This window comes from Ahaetulla prasina, chromosome 10, assembly GCF_028640845.1.
Source record: "Ahaetulla prasina isolate Xishuangbanna chromosome 10, ASM2864084v1, whole genome shotgun sequence".
NCBI lineage: Eukaryota > Metazoa > Chordata > Lepidosauria > Squamata > Colubridae > Ahaetulla > Ahaetulla prasina.
In genome coordinates, this window is record NC_080548.1 from 28,496,427 (window position 1) to 28,510,046 (window position 13,620).

The 13,620-nt window shown below is 45.4% G+C and overlaps 1 protein-coding gene across 3 annotated transcripts; it reads left to right on the top strand.

Annotated features, from left to right (window-relative positions):
- Window positions 1-3,325: 3,325 nt before the first annotated feature.
- ZNF574 (zinc finger protein 574) lies at window positions 3,326-9,354 on the top strand. 3 transcript variants are annotated; one of them, XM_058196218.1, is made up of 3 exons: window positions 3,326-3,346; window positions 4,085-4,206; window positions 5,850-9,354. In XM_058196218.1, the coding sequence occupies exon 3, from the start codon at window positions 5,873-5,875 to the stop codon at window positions 8,561-8,563; it is 2,691 nt and encodes an 896-aa protein (XP_058052201.1). In that variant the 5' UTR covers window positions 3,326-3,346; window positions 4,085-4,206; window positions 5,850-5,872; the 3' UTR covers window positions 8,564-9,354. The 3 variants fall into 3 exon arrangements, with proteins under 3 accessions (XP_058052201.1, XP_058052202.1, XP_058052203.1); XM_058196219.1 differs by having other exon boundaries at window positions 3,329-3,393; XM_058196220.1 differs by lacking the exon at window positions 3,326-3,346 and adding an exon at window positions 3,675-3,699.
- The last annotated feature ends 4,266 nt before the right edge of the window (window positions 9,355-13,620 follow it).

Consider the following 13,620-nt stretch of genomic DNA (forward strand, 5'->3'; position numbering starts at 1 on the left):
GCCACAGTAGTGTGGTGTGGTAGACCACAGTGTCAGGAGGACAAGTTGGGGCATGCATCACATATACCAGGGGTGAGTGAGACAGTTAACACACTGATAAGACAATGTGTGTGTAGATCCAACTTCTGTTCCACTACTATTTTAATACTACAAATCTTTGCAGTAACAAATGTCAGTCTCCACCTATAGTCACCTGATCCAAAATCACAAGATGCTCGCATCTTTAATATTTATACAGAAGTGAGAATCTTTTTTCAAAAATATATCAACAACAAAGGATTGACGATTCCTACTCCTCAAGAAAGAACAAAAATATAAACGGATGGATTGGATCAAAAGAAAGAAGATGTTAATACCTTGTTTCCCCCAAAACAAGACATCCCTTAATAATAAGCCCAATCGGGCTTTTGAGCGCATGGCAATAAGGCTTATTTCAGAGTTCAAAAAAATATAAGACAGGGTCATATTTTTGGGGAAACACGGTAGCTAAACTGCAATTTCAATAAGACTCAGTGGATGTTTTCTCGCCGATTCAATTGGAAGTAGCCCCAAGATTGGGGTCAAAAAAGTCACAATGGAAGCCATGACGGTACACCCAAATCCCAAAACTATCAAGAGGTAGGGGAATAAATCTAGTATCTAGCCGCCCAGAATTGTTTTGAAACAAGATGGATGGCAAATAAACTTAAGAAATATATTAATATATCCTAGTTGATTGGTAAGAAACAACTGCTAAGAATCTCTTTCTCTGCCTTAGAAGATCTGCAATTAGTAGGACAACCTCATGGTGTTTTTTCACCAAGTCAGTTCTTCAGATCTCCCTTTCCAATCGTTCCTTCTCTAAGCAGTCCCTTTGCTCACTCTTCTTTTTTGAGAGAGAGCTTTCTTTCTCCCTTCGTCTTCTCTTTCCCCTCATCATTTTTGTTTTTCGCTTTCGATTGCTTCAACTCCACATCTTTTTCATGATGCCTATCAAGACCTCAGATGGGTGATTGGGCAACCAAGCTGGGGGAAAAAATATTGCAGAGGAATCTCTCTTCCTCTCCTTCTCCCTCCAAATTCAGAGGTGTACAACAGTGGTGGGATCCTATCGGTTTAACAACTGGATCGCTGAGCGTGTGCGCACTTGGCAGAAAATTGAACTTCAACCTTGCTGAGAGCAAGGAAAACAGCTGAGGAGTGGCAATCCACTTGGCTGCCCTGATCAGCTGGGCTTTGGAAGCAGAAATATAGGCGAGTATAACGCAGGGGCGGGCAGGCAGGCGGGTCCACTTCAAAGAAAGAGAGAACTGGTTCGCTCAGGGTTGAAAGTCGGAACTAACAGTTCGCCCGAACTGGTAGAATCCCACCACTGGTGCACAACATCTTCCCAAGGACCCTCTTAACAGTGTTGGAAGCAATGTCCATCTGGATTCAGTTCCAAGTGGGGAGGAAGACACTGGAAACATGGAGACTGCTTGGAAAGATGGTTTAATGGTAGACAGGACCAGGGGTGAAATGCTCCCGGTTTGGACCGGATCGGCTGATTCGGTAGCGATGGCAGTGTGTGGTTCAGAGAACTGGTAGCAAAAATCCCTGAAAACCCTGCTCATGCCCACCCAATGCCCGGTTGCCCGCTTCCCTGTTTGCTGCTTCTTTTAAAACATGCTTTTAAAAGGTTAAAAAAAAAAAGGCTCTGACATTCCCAGATGAGCCGTACGATCGTTAAGAGCCTTTTTTTTTTTTAAAAGCATTTTTAACAACTTATTCAGCCGAATAGGTTGTAAAAAAATTATTTTAAAAGTAAAAAAAAAGATAGCGCACCCCAGCTGTTCTACTTACTGCATGCCTCCTTTTGGCATGCACATGTGCACCTTGCATTTGGTACATGGTGCACACTGCGCATGCGAACTGGTAGCGAATTTCACCACATGGTTTTGAGGTCCTGGGCAAAAAGGGCACATAGGGTAGAGAGAAAGAGAGACAGAGAGATTTATACCCTCTGTTGGGCTTAGCATTTGAGCTTGTATTCTGATTGGTTGTCAGACTCCCATGGGGCCATGCAGGGGTAACTTTGTAGGTTGTCTGTGTCCCAGGCTTGGTTGAGCCTTGCTCGGTAATGCAATCTCCCCAGGTGCCATGTGGTGAGTTCTGTTGCTAGATTGGGTAGAGGGCTAATCCTACCTTTGTTGGATCTTGGGTGAGGGCATTTGCTTATGAATAGACCTAGCTATCTCTTTATCTCTTGTGCTGACATCTGCTGTGGGCTATTGAGGACGGTGGGGGCTATGAAGAGCGAGTCTGCTTCCTGCTTAAAAAACATCTTTTTCCATTTCTCATCCAGGGAGGTATAATAATTATTCTGCCTTTTTAATATTTCCTAGAATATTTCATTCTTCTAGGGGAGGGGTGGGTGCTAACTTCCTGCAACAGAATCGATCTTCCTTCCGTTTCCTCCAAGTTCAGATCTGCAGCTGGAGCACATAAAGGGGAAACATCTGTCCAAAGGTCTCCTTTATGGAATTTATCTTCTTTCTTCCAAGTTAGTTTTTCTCAAGCTTGGCAACTTGGAAGACGTGCAGACTTCAACTCCCAGAATTCCCCAGGCAGCACAGCAGAGATGTAGCGATTCATTGGTTCATAATTCCAGACCTGTTTAACTTGTACATATTTTAATCCTGCATAATTTATGTCATACAATATGCCCTATTTTAACTGTGGTGCTTCAGAGACGAATAAATAAGTTCGTAATTCATAATAAAACATTGTTTGACGCATGAAGGCGTCAGAGGTCTGGGGAGAATTTCTGAGGCGAGATAAATTTCCTGAATGAAAAATATAAATATAAATATACCTCAGAAAACCTCAGAAAACAAATATATATATTTGTTTTCTGAGGTTTTCCAAAGACCTAAATATATATACTTCCAACCAAAGACCTAAATATATATATATATATATACACATACATATGTATATATATCGCTCAAACTTCCTCCCATCGCTGAGGCAGCCATTAGCCCTTTCACACTTGCCCAGCACTTTGGTTCGGTCCAACTGCCACTCTCGTTCCCCCTTTATACGCCCCCCCCCGCGCCTGCTCACATTGGTAGAGCCCAGCCGGCCGGTTCCCTCGCTTTTCCTTTTCGCCCCGCCCACCTTTCTCAAGAGGAAAAGGGAGCCGCCTGGCTCGAGCCTCGCCGCGACGTCATTGTGACGTCGCCCTATGCGAATCCCGACGGCTTCGGGCAAGGGCTCGCGCGCCGCGCACCAAGGGGCCCGCCGATTGGCCGGCGGTTGAGTAAGCCGCCTCCGGATTGGCTGCGCCCTGTAATCCAATAGAGAGACGGTTTGCTCGACCAGGAGGGTGAGCGAGAAGGTTGGGCTGTGGGGGACAGAAGGGAGGAAAAAAAGGTGAGGGGAGGGGGACTGGGGGAGAGCGCCCCTAGTGCAAGGGGGAGCTAAGGGGGAGGGAGAGAAGAGGGAGGCTGGAGCCTCCCACATTTATGGGGTGTGGGGTGGGAGAGCGGCGAGGCAGGCGGGTTGCCACCCCTCCCGCCGGGGTGGGGAGGGAGCCCGGAGCGCACAACGTGAGAGGATGTGAGAGATAAAGGGGTGTAGATGTTCCTCCCAACTTGCAATGCTGTGGGAGGAGACCCTCCTGGCGCATGGGAGGCTGACCTCCGTCGTGGGGGTGAAAGTCGACAGAGAGAAAAGAGGGTGTGTATTGGGGGGGTGCGGCGGGGGTGGGGGCTACAGGCCCCAGGACAAGGGTGCGATTGGGGTGTGTGTGTGGGGGGGTGTTGCATCTGAGGATGTGGCTTCCCATCCCTGGAATGGCCCTGTCAGAAATGAGGGAGCCTCCATTGTATGGGATGGGGGGAGGGCGTGGGCGTCGGGAGGGGGTGTTCTTCGTTGCAGAGGAAGCAAAGGTGGTCTGTCTGGAAAAGTGAGGGTGGAGGGGGACTTCTGCTTCATCCTGTACCTGAAGAACTAAAGGCTTGAAGGAGGAGTGGGGCTTCTGAAGGGGTGGTGGGTGGGTCAGAAGCTGGAAACAGAGGTGGATGAAATGATCTGCAACCTTCCCTGCTGTCTTTCTTTGCAGCCTTTTAAACTCCAAGCTTTCAGAAAGGATCTTGTGCTCCGAAACACACGGTGCATGTTGCTAACAGAGGCCAGACTGGATGAGTTTCTAAGGCCTAAAGTCCTTGAATTTAGGCCTGGAAGGTATGTGAGAGAAAACTAGATAAAACTGTATTGGCTAAACCAGGGGTCTCTCCAATCTTAGTAATTTTAAGGCTTGTGGACTTCAACTCTGGGAGTTGAAGTCCACAAGCCTTAAAATTACTAAGGTTGGAGACCCCTGGACTAAACCACATTGGAGCACTGGGTGTGCTGTCTGGGCACTGTTCTTTAAAAGGACAGAGAGAAGTTCAAGTGGGGTGCCAGAGAATTGCTGTTAAGTTGATAAGGATCTGGAAACCAACATTAAAAAGAATTGGATTGGTTTAGTTGGAAGAAAATGCTACATACAGTAAGGGGGTGGGATGAGATAGTGGCGAACAATTAAAGGATAGATGCAGTGTCCAAGAAAATAAGAATGGGAGAAAGACCATGGGATTGAAATTAGATTCTGGCTGAATATCGGAGATAATTTCTATATTGTAAGAAGTGTTTAGAAAAGATAGTCTACTCTAGAGCAGTGCTAGGGCCCTCCTTGTTAGCAGCTGTCAAATGGAGACTCCCACTTGCCTGAGATGATTTAATAACTTTCTCTTCATCTTATGATTTCCTGAGGCTAGAGAAAATAAAGGCAGAAGAGGAGGGGGGTGAGAATCTTGTGGTTCATTTAAATGGAGCTATTTAAATTCATTTGCCAATTTAGAAATTTCCTTTTGCAGCTTTTTGCAATCCCTTCACGAGTTTTTATCATCCTGAATAATTTAGTATAACCCTGAAATCGGATTGGCATTCAGATTGATTTTTACTTGATGCCATAAATATTTATTTTGTACTGTTTTACTTGCTTTCAAGATGTGTACTGCCCCGAGTTACTTATTGAGATGGGTGGTTGTAGAAATCAAATACTGTGGGAGAATTCCAAACTAAGGAACAATATGTTTAATAAGAGACAGTGTCAGTCTTAGTAGATAATATGGGAGAAGACAGGCAAATTATCTGAACAGGAATCAAATAATGTTCTCTCTTTTTAATTGCATGGTTACTTTCTGAAAGTCCTTGTTACAAAGAAGTGACATCTTTAATATTTAATTTTTCATATCCTGAAGCAATAATGAATAGAAGTAAGCCTTCAAACCTAATCAGATAAACCAAATAACCCTTTCAAATAAGCCAGGTGATAATTAACACTTTCCCTGTTAATCAACTTGCAGCCTGTAGTTGATTGATGAAGACTAGAATTCTATACACCCTTATTTGACACTAATTTCCAGTGGGACAGTCCACATTGGATGGTGCTGCTTGCAATTTTTGCTTTACAAGTCATATTTCTTGCTACGGAATTTGCCAATGACTGCCTGTTTCATGGTAGGTATAATGTAGGATACAGATGTTACTCGTTCAAAAAAAAAGGTTATTAATTGAACAAGAAAGGTTTATTTTTTTTTGTTTAAAAAAGATAGATTCCTTTATCACAGCACTTTGCAATTCTGTCTGAAAAGAATGCTGCTGAGTAGCTTCCTGCCACCCATGGATTTGAAAGTGCTTGCATTACAAATGGCCCTTTTAAAAGTCTGAGGGCGCTTTTAAAATACCTTAAGTGTTTGTTCTCATCAATCAAGCAGATGTTCCAAGCGCAGTCTCAACCAATCAGTTCCCTAATTTTTCCCCCTCTCTCTTTCTCTTCCCAGTACACTGGGAGCCATCTTTCGTGATGGCCGAATCAGCGGAAGAAACTCTGTTGTATGTAGAGCACCGCTATGTCTGCTCAGAGTGCAGCCAGCAGTTTAGTTCCTTAGAGGATGCTTTGGTGCATCAGCAGAGCCACATGTGCTCCCAGGAGCAGCAGTATGAAGTAGTCGGGTTGGCAGAAGCTGGGTTGATGGCAAGTGGCGAGGCTGGTCTCTATCAAGCTGTGACTGTGCAGGAAAGCCAGTACCAATGTTTGGAGTGTGGGCAGATTCTCATGTCTCCAAGTCAGTTGCTTGAACATCAGGAGATGCACTTGAAGATGGTTACTCATGAACCAGAACCTTTGGTCAAACCTCTGAGTTCCAGTCAAATCCACTACGAGTGTATAGAATGCAAAGCCCTGTTTACAAGTCAGGATGTGTGGCTTGCCCACCGTCAGAGCCACCGCAAGCCACCAGAACCAGCAGCTGCTGCTGCTGCTCCTCCTCCTCCTCCTCCACCACCACCACCACCTCCTCCTCCTCAGAGTCAGGCCCTTGTAAACCTGGAACATTCCTATCGTAAGCCAGAGGAAGGAGGGGATTCCTGTGGAACTGTGCAGTTATTGCTCTATGAATGTGGTGAGTGTTTCCAGCTGTTTCAGTCAACCACAGACTTCCTAGAGCATCAAGCCTCACATCAAGTGATACAGCCAACCCCAGGGACACAAATTAGGGAGTTGCCTGCTTCTTGCCCTGCAGAGCCGAAAGAATTATTGCCGCCAAATTTAACGGGCATACAAAATGGTGCTGTGCCGGCACAAATCCAGACTAGTGTCACAGCCACGGATCACAGCTATGAACTTAAAAACAACCCCGGGGAGCAGCCACCCCGTAAAGCGAAGCAGGCCATTAAGGAGTATTTGTGCACCGAGTGTGACCAGCTGTTTCCATCAGCCCATAAGCTGCAGCTGCACATGAGGAGTCACCGGCAGGGTGCCTTCAAATGCCCACTTTGTAGCAAGGTGCTGCCATCTCCAGCTGCTCTCGAGAAACATCGGGAGGAGCACAGTGGCGAGTCGCGCTTCCTCTGTGTAGAATGCGGCTTGGGCTTTGGCACCGAGGCAGTGCTGCTGTCCCATCGGCGCACCCATTCGTCGAATCCCCTGTACCGCTGCACCTGTGGCAAGACTTTCATCAACATGACCAAGTTTCTCTATCATCGGCGTTCCCACAGCGCCAATTCAGCACAGATCTACGAATTGCCTTCTTCTCCTCCTGAGGACCAGCCCCTTGAGGAAGAGCCCCCGGAAGCCTCAGAGCAACCGGAAGAAAAGCAAGAAATCATCCCTCTGGCCCTCATTTGTTCTGTGGGCACCTCCGTAGAGGGTGCCCAGGAGAAAAAATCTGTCGAGTTTCAGTGCCAGATGTGTAGCAAGGCCTTTCCCAAGCAGACCCAGCTGTCGCGCCATCAGCGCTTTGCCCACAAGATGGAGCGCCGCCACAAATGCTTGACATGTGGCAAGATGTTCAAGAAGAAGTCCCATATGCGCAACCATCTCTTGACGCATACAGGGGAAAGGCCGTACCACTGCAAGGAGTGTGGCAAAAGCTTCAATTCTCCGGCCAATTTGCAGCGCCACCGTTTGACGCACACAGGCGAGCGTCCCTACCGCTGTGACATCTGCCAAAAGTGCTTCACACAGTCGTCCACGCTGCAGCAGCACCTCCTGGTGCATAGCCGCCACTATCCTTACAAATGCCAGGAGTGCGGCAGTGTCTTCCACCGGCCTTACCGCCTGCTTATGCACCGCTATCACCACACAGGGGAGTATCCTTACAAGTGCCAGACCTGTGGCCGTTCTTTCTTGCTTCGCCGTCTGCTGGAGGTTCACCAGTTGAGTCACACTGGCCAACAGCCACATCGCTGCACCTCTGGCTGCGGGGCTGCCTTTGTCACGGCCGAGCAGCTGAAGGAACACAAATGTGGAAAGATGAGTCGCCACTTCGAGTGTTCTGTGTGCGGCAAGAAGGTTGGCTCAACGGTGCAGCTGAGAGCCCATGAACGGCTGCATGGGGACATCCAGATCCCAGAAGGGGTCGAGGAGGAGCTGCCAGTGCTGGAGCCACCCCCACCCCGGCCCCGCCGCCCCGCCTGCCCGAAGGCCTTTGAATGCAGCGACTGCAAGAAATTGTTCAGCACAGAGACGTCCCTGCAGGTCCACCGCCGCATCCATACCGGGGAACGTCCCTACCCTTGCCCGGATTGTGGGAAGGCCTTCCGGCAGTCCACCCACCTCAAGGATCATCGGCGCTTGCACACCGGGGAGAAGCCCTTTAAATGTGAAGAGTGTGGGAAGGCCTTTACGATTGCGGTGCGGTTGGCCGAGCACAAGCGCATCCACACGGGAGAACGCCCCTACCACTGCGATGCTTGCGGGAAGGCCTACCGCTCCTTCTCCAACCTCTGGAAGCATCGTAAAATGCACCAGCAGCAGCGGCTGCAGCATGAGCAGGAAGTCATGGCTGAGGCTGTTGCCGCCGCCGCTGCAGCGGCCGCCGCTGCGACGGCAACATCTTCGGCCTCGGTGGTCTCCAGCGAACCCGTCTATGGCAACACGGTGACCATTATGGAAACCATCCCTGTGGTGGAGACCATCGAGATCTACCCAACGGATGGAGGTGTTCACTTTGAGAATATCCAGGTGGAAAATGTCCAGATTGGGGGCGTTTGAGTCAGGCTGGGGGGAGTGAAGAGGGGTAGCTGGTCTCTTGAGGTGGACTGGGAGCTGCTGCTCTTTGGCTCCCCCTTCGCGGGCTCTGGTGTTTGCCGAAACGACTCCTCCTCTCCACTGTCTCTCCGTACTTCTGCTGCTCTCTGCATTCCTGGAATGTGATCACATCTTTTATTTTTCCACCCGTTCTGTAAATGAGCTGGGTGTCGCTTTGTCCCATCCACTGCCCACTCAGATAGCCGTACTGATGGCTGGGCACTCCATGCCATTCTGTGGTCTGATGCTTCCCTTCCCTTCTGGTTGGTATTGGGCCGTTTTTTCCCCCCTCTCAGCAGAACGAAACAATTTCTCTTCCGACTTGGACAACCTTTGGCCCTTGCAATGCCCATGGCAACCTCTACAATTGAATCCTTCTAATGCTATTTTTTTTTGTGTGTATGGGGGGTGTTGTTGTTGTTGTTGTTGATGATCCCCTTCTTGCTTGGGATTGAGCTGGGTTGTAAATACCTCTTGAGTCTGCTCTGTTCACTATCAGATTCACTCCCTGTTTGCTGTTGGTTTCCTGCTCTAAGATATCCTTCATGATCCATGATACGAATTATTATAATTATTTTGTTTCTTGCTAACTGGGCTCATTCCCTCGGCTGTTGGGAGCATTTTATTATTTCATATTAAAATAAAATAGAAATGAAAGCAGTTGTGATTTTTTTCCCTTCCAATTGAGCACTTTAGGTTTTTTTTTTCTGGTTTGGGAAGGAGAAGATCCCAGTGTGAGTGAAATGTGGTAATGAAGAAGGAATAAGGTTGAATATAAAAAGAAACTACCAACCTCTGAGTTAATATGGTAATAATTTATGTTAACTGATCACTGAAATTTTCCCAGACATATATATTTATTTGATTAGTTACTTGATGAGATAATGCTTCATGAAATAGGAAAGTGTGGCTGATTAACTGATTATTTTAAATGCATAGCATTTTCAAAAGCACATTCCTCTACCTTAATCTTGAAAGATAGTGCCTGTCATAACATTTATTTAAACGGGAGGAAATTCTTGGTTGAGATTAATCACATAAAAGGTTTCCAGCTACAGAAATGTCATTCAGCCCTAAATATGTTTTTTTAGAGTAAAACAATAAACAAAAACTGTCATTAACTTTAGGAAGAAAATAATAGATTCAATAATAGATTACATTTTCAGAGTTTTAAGATAACACTAAAATGTGTCACAGAATTTTGAATGAAACAATCTATCCCCTCCCCTTTTTTTCCCTGGTATAATCGGCTCAAATGTTAATTAGCCAAAAAGTCTTGGCTTTAATGGAAAGTAAAGAGGGATCCGTCTAGTTATTCTGAAGGTTGTTTTTTTTAAGACTGGCAAAAATTTTGCTGATTCGAATGCACCTTGAAGGGCCTTTCCTCATTTGGGGAGGAGGGCAGTTTGGCATAATGTCCACTAGGTGGGCCTGTAGACCAGAATTCTCTCCTTGAATTTTACTAAGAAGTGGTTTGGCCCAGCAATCTGCTTCCAATATTAGTCAACTGAGTGGCCCAGAGGAGATCAACACCATAGCCATTCCTAAAGAAAACTTAAAAGATAGGGGCCCTGATTGAAATGGGTTACAGGAATAAAGTTTAAATTAGAAACGCCCAGTCATACTTTGAGATGAAATGGATCCTGAGAGGCTAAATAAAAGTCCGAAATAGGCAATACAGCCAGAAACCCGTTTTCTTTACAGGCCAATATTTTCGGGAGAATCGCTCTAGGTCCATGATGGCGAATCTGGCATGCATACCAAAGGTGTCACGCAAAGCCCTCTCTGTAGTCGCTGACAGCCCTTCCGGTTTCCGGCACACACATACATGCCAGCCAGCTGGTCTTTGCAAGTTCCGGAAAACCGAAGACCAGTTTCCGTGTTCTTGCGCGTGCGCACACGGGTTCCTGTTTGGGCGCTTGGTGCCGAAAAGGTTCACCATCACGGCTCTAGGTTGCAAAACTGTTTTGGTTACTGTCAGTTAAATCCTGGCTCCAAGTTGTTTCTCCTTTTCTCAGGTTTTCCCTCCCTCTTCTAATCTATCTTTCCAGTCTTACCATTCATCCTGCGTCTCACTACTGAGGCCAACAAATCCCAGCTGCAATTCCTTTAACAGAATAACAGTTGGAGGAGACCTTCTAGTCCAATCCCCCTGCTCAGGAAGGAAACCTTATATCATGTCATACAAACGGTTGTCCAATCTCTTGAAAACCTCCAGGGTTGGAGCACCTACAACTTCTGGAAGCAAGTCGTTCTACTGATTAATGGTTCTCGCTGTCAGGAAGTTTCTCTTTAGTTCTAGGTTGCTTCGCTCCTTGATAAAGCTTCCATCCACTGCTGCTTGTCCTGCCTTCGGGTGTTTTGGAGAAGAGGTTGACTCCCTCTTCTTTGTGGCAGCCCCTGAGATATTGGAAGAGTACTATGTGGCTTTTGGAGCAGGTTGTTTCTCCTCTTCTACCCCTTCCTGTTTCCACACATGATGAATGAATGTAAGTGGGAGGAGAAGGACCTCTGAATCTTGCATGGCAAGAATAGTAGAGAAAGCTTCATGCCATGGGATGCCCTAAGGTGGAAATCTTAGCCGTTAACCAGTTCCTCTTCAGTGGTTTGGCCAGCTAAGGAGCTGGCCATGGTGCTGAGGGCACCAGACAGGCTCAGTCGGGTAAATATGGATCGGATCAAATAATACTTGCCTTTGGATTTTCATATAACAAATATTCCATTCTCCCAGGGTTGCAGAGCAATTCTTCTTGTGCTTTTATTTTTTTGATGATACACTTTCGGTTTTGTCACAGCCTGCTGGAAGGTTTCTGTTCTGGTAATTCTTCTCATTCTTGCTCTCTAAAGCTTATATATTTCCACTTGTCTGTGAATCTTCCACTTCAGTGGAACACATTAACATTTTTTTTTTGAAGGAATGCCTTGCAGCAGATGTTACTGAGCTTGGATGGAAGGACTATATTCTCCAATATGTAGAAGCTTTTTTTTAAAGGGTTGTGCACAATTGTACGTATGCTTCATGTAGACACATAAAGGCATGTGTGTATGCACGCCTAGACCATGCTTGCATCTGAAAGGATGCTGGAGCAGTTTATACACAATTACTGAGTACTATAGAATAGAATAGAATAGAATAGAATAGAATAGAATAGAATAGAATAGAATAGAATAGAATAGAATTCTTTATTGGCCAAGTGTGATTGGACGCACAAGGAATTTGTATATGCTCTCAGTGTACATAAGGAGAATAAAATACATTCGTCAAGAATAAAAAGATACAACATTTAGTGATAGTCAAGGTTACTAATAAGCTATCAAATCGTACTAGGAAACAATATAATTGAAAGATACAAGCAACATGATTATAGTAATAAGTGGGAAGAGAGAGGTACTAGTAAGGAAGAGAATAATAATACAGTCTTAGTAAATTATTTGACAGTGTTTTGGGAATTAGTTATTAAGCAGAATGATGGCATTCGGGAAAAAACTGTCCTTGTGTCTAGTTGTTCTGGTGTGCAGTGCCCTATAGCATCTTTTTGAGAGTAGAAGTTGAAACAATTTATGTCCAGGATGCGAGGGGTCTGTAGATATTTCCACAGCCCTCTTTTTGACTCTTGCAGCATACAGATCCTCAGTGGAAGGCAGGTTGGTAGTTATTGTTTTTTCTGCAATTCTAATTATCCTCTGAAGTCTGTGTCTGTCTTGTTGGGTTGCAGAACCCAACCGGACAGTTATAGAGGTGCAGATGACAGACTCAATAATTCCTCTGTAGAACTGGATCAGCAGCTCCTTGGGCAGTTTGAGCTTTCTGAGTTGGTGCAGAAAGAACATTCTTTGTTGAGCTTTTTTGATGTTTTTGGTGTTAGGTGTCCAGTTTAAGTCTTGAGATATGATAGAACCTAGAAACTTGAAGGACTCTACTGTTGATACTGTGTTGTCTAGTATTGTAAGAGGGGGTAGTATAGGAGGTTTTCTTCTAAAATCCACCACCATTTCTACTGTTTTGAGTGTATTTAGTTCAAGATTGTTCTGGTTGCACCACGAGGCTAGTTGTTCAACCTCCCGTTTCTTTGCAGATTCATCATCGTCTTGAGTGAAATCAATCACTGTTGTATCATCTGCAAACTTCAGTATTTTAACAGAGGGATCTTTTGAGATACAGTCATTTGTGTATAGAGAGAAGAGGAGAGAGCACACAGCCCCGGGGGGCTCCTGTGCTAATTGTGCAGGTATCTGATGTGATTTTACATAATAGTAACATAATATTATTATAATAATGAACCCTCAAGGCATGGTTTTCTCAGTGGGCCTTCAGAGAAGATGAAGTGGCTTGTACCATTGTGTTTGTTGCTGCCATGGAGGTTGGGTGGGTGGGGCTTTCTGAGGTCTTTATACTATTTATTTGTAATGCTGTATGCTGCCTAGAATCATGTGGGTGGCTATTAAATAAATAAATAATACAGCAATACTGTGTATCCTAATATTGAGATAGATTTTAGGTATCACCCCAAAGGAGGCGCTCTTTGCTGGATGATAGATGAGTTTACGAAAGAAACAGACATGTAGTGGTTATTGATGCTCTCTGAGCTTGGTTGTTTTCTTGCAGACATTTCATTACCCAACTAGGTAACATCATCAGTGCTACGCAGGCTTTAGAAACAGACACTGAAGCAAAGCTTTCCATGCATATGTTCAGGGCGTGGGCGAGAACTTTCTTCCTTTCATTTCGAGGAAGGTACACACCTGTTCAACCTTGCCAGTCAAGAGTTAAAGAAGTTAATTTCAAAAAAAAAGTATTCCAGAGACGCTTTAGATCCTTAAGGCTGTGAAAGACTTTAGATGAAGACTCAACTGTTGTGAAAAAGGTGACTTACGGTCTGGCAGAATGCAGGTATTCCATATTTGAAAAGTTGGCTTTACCAAATTTGCTAGCTCTCAGAAGCTTTGAATACGATTTGTACTAAAGACAAGACCGGACAATATGGTTCCATTTCGTCTGGATTCAATGCATTGTCTAAAAG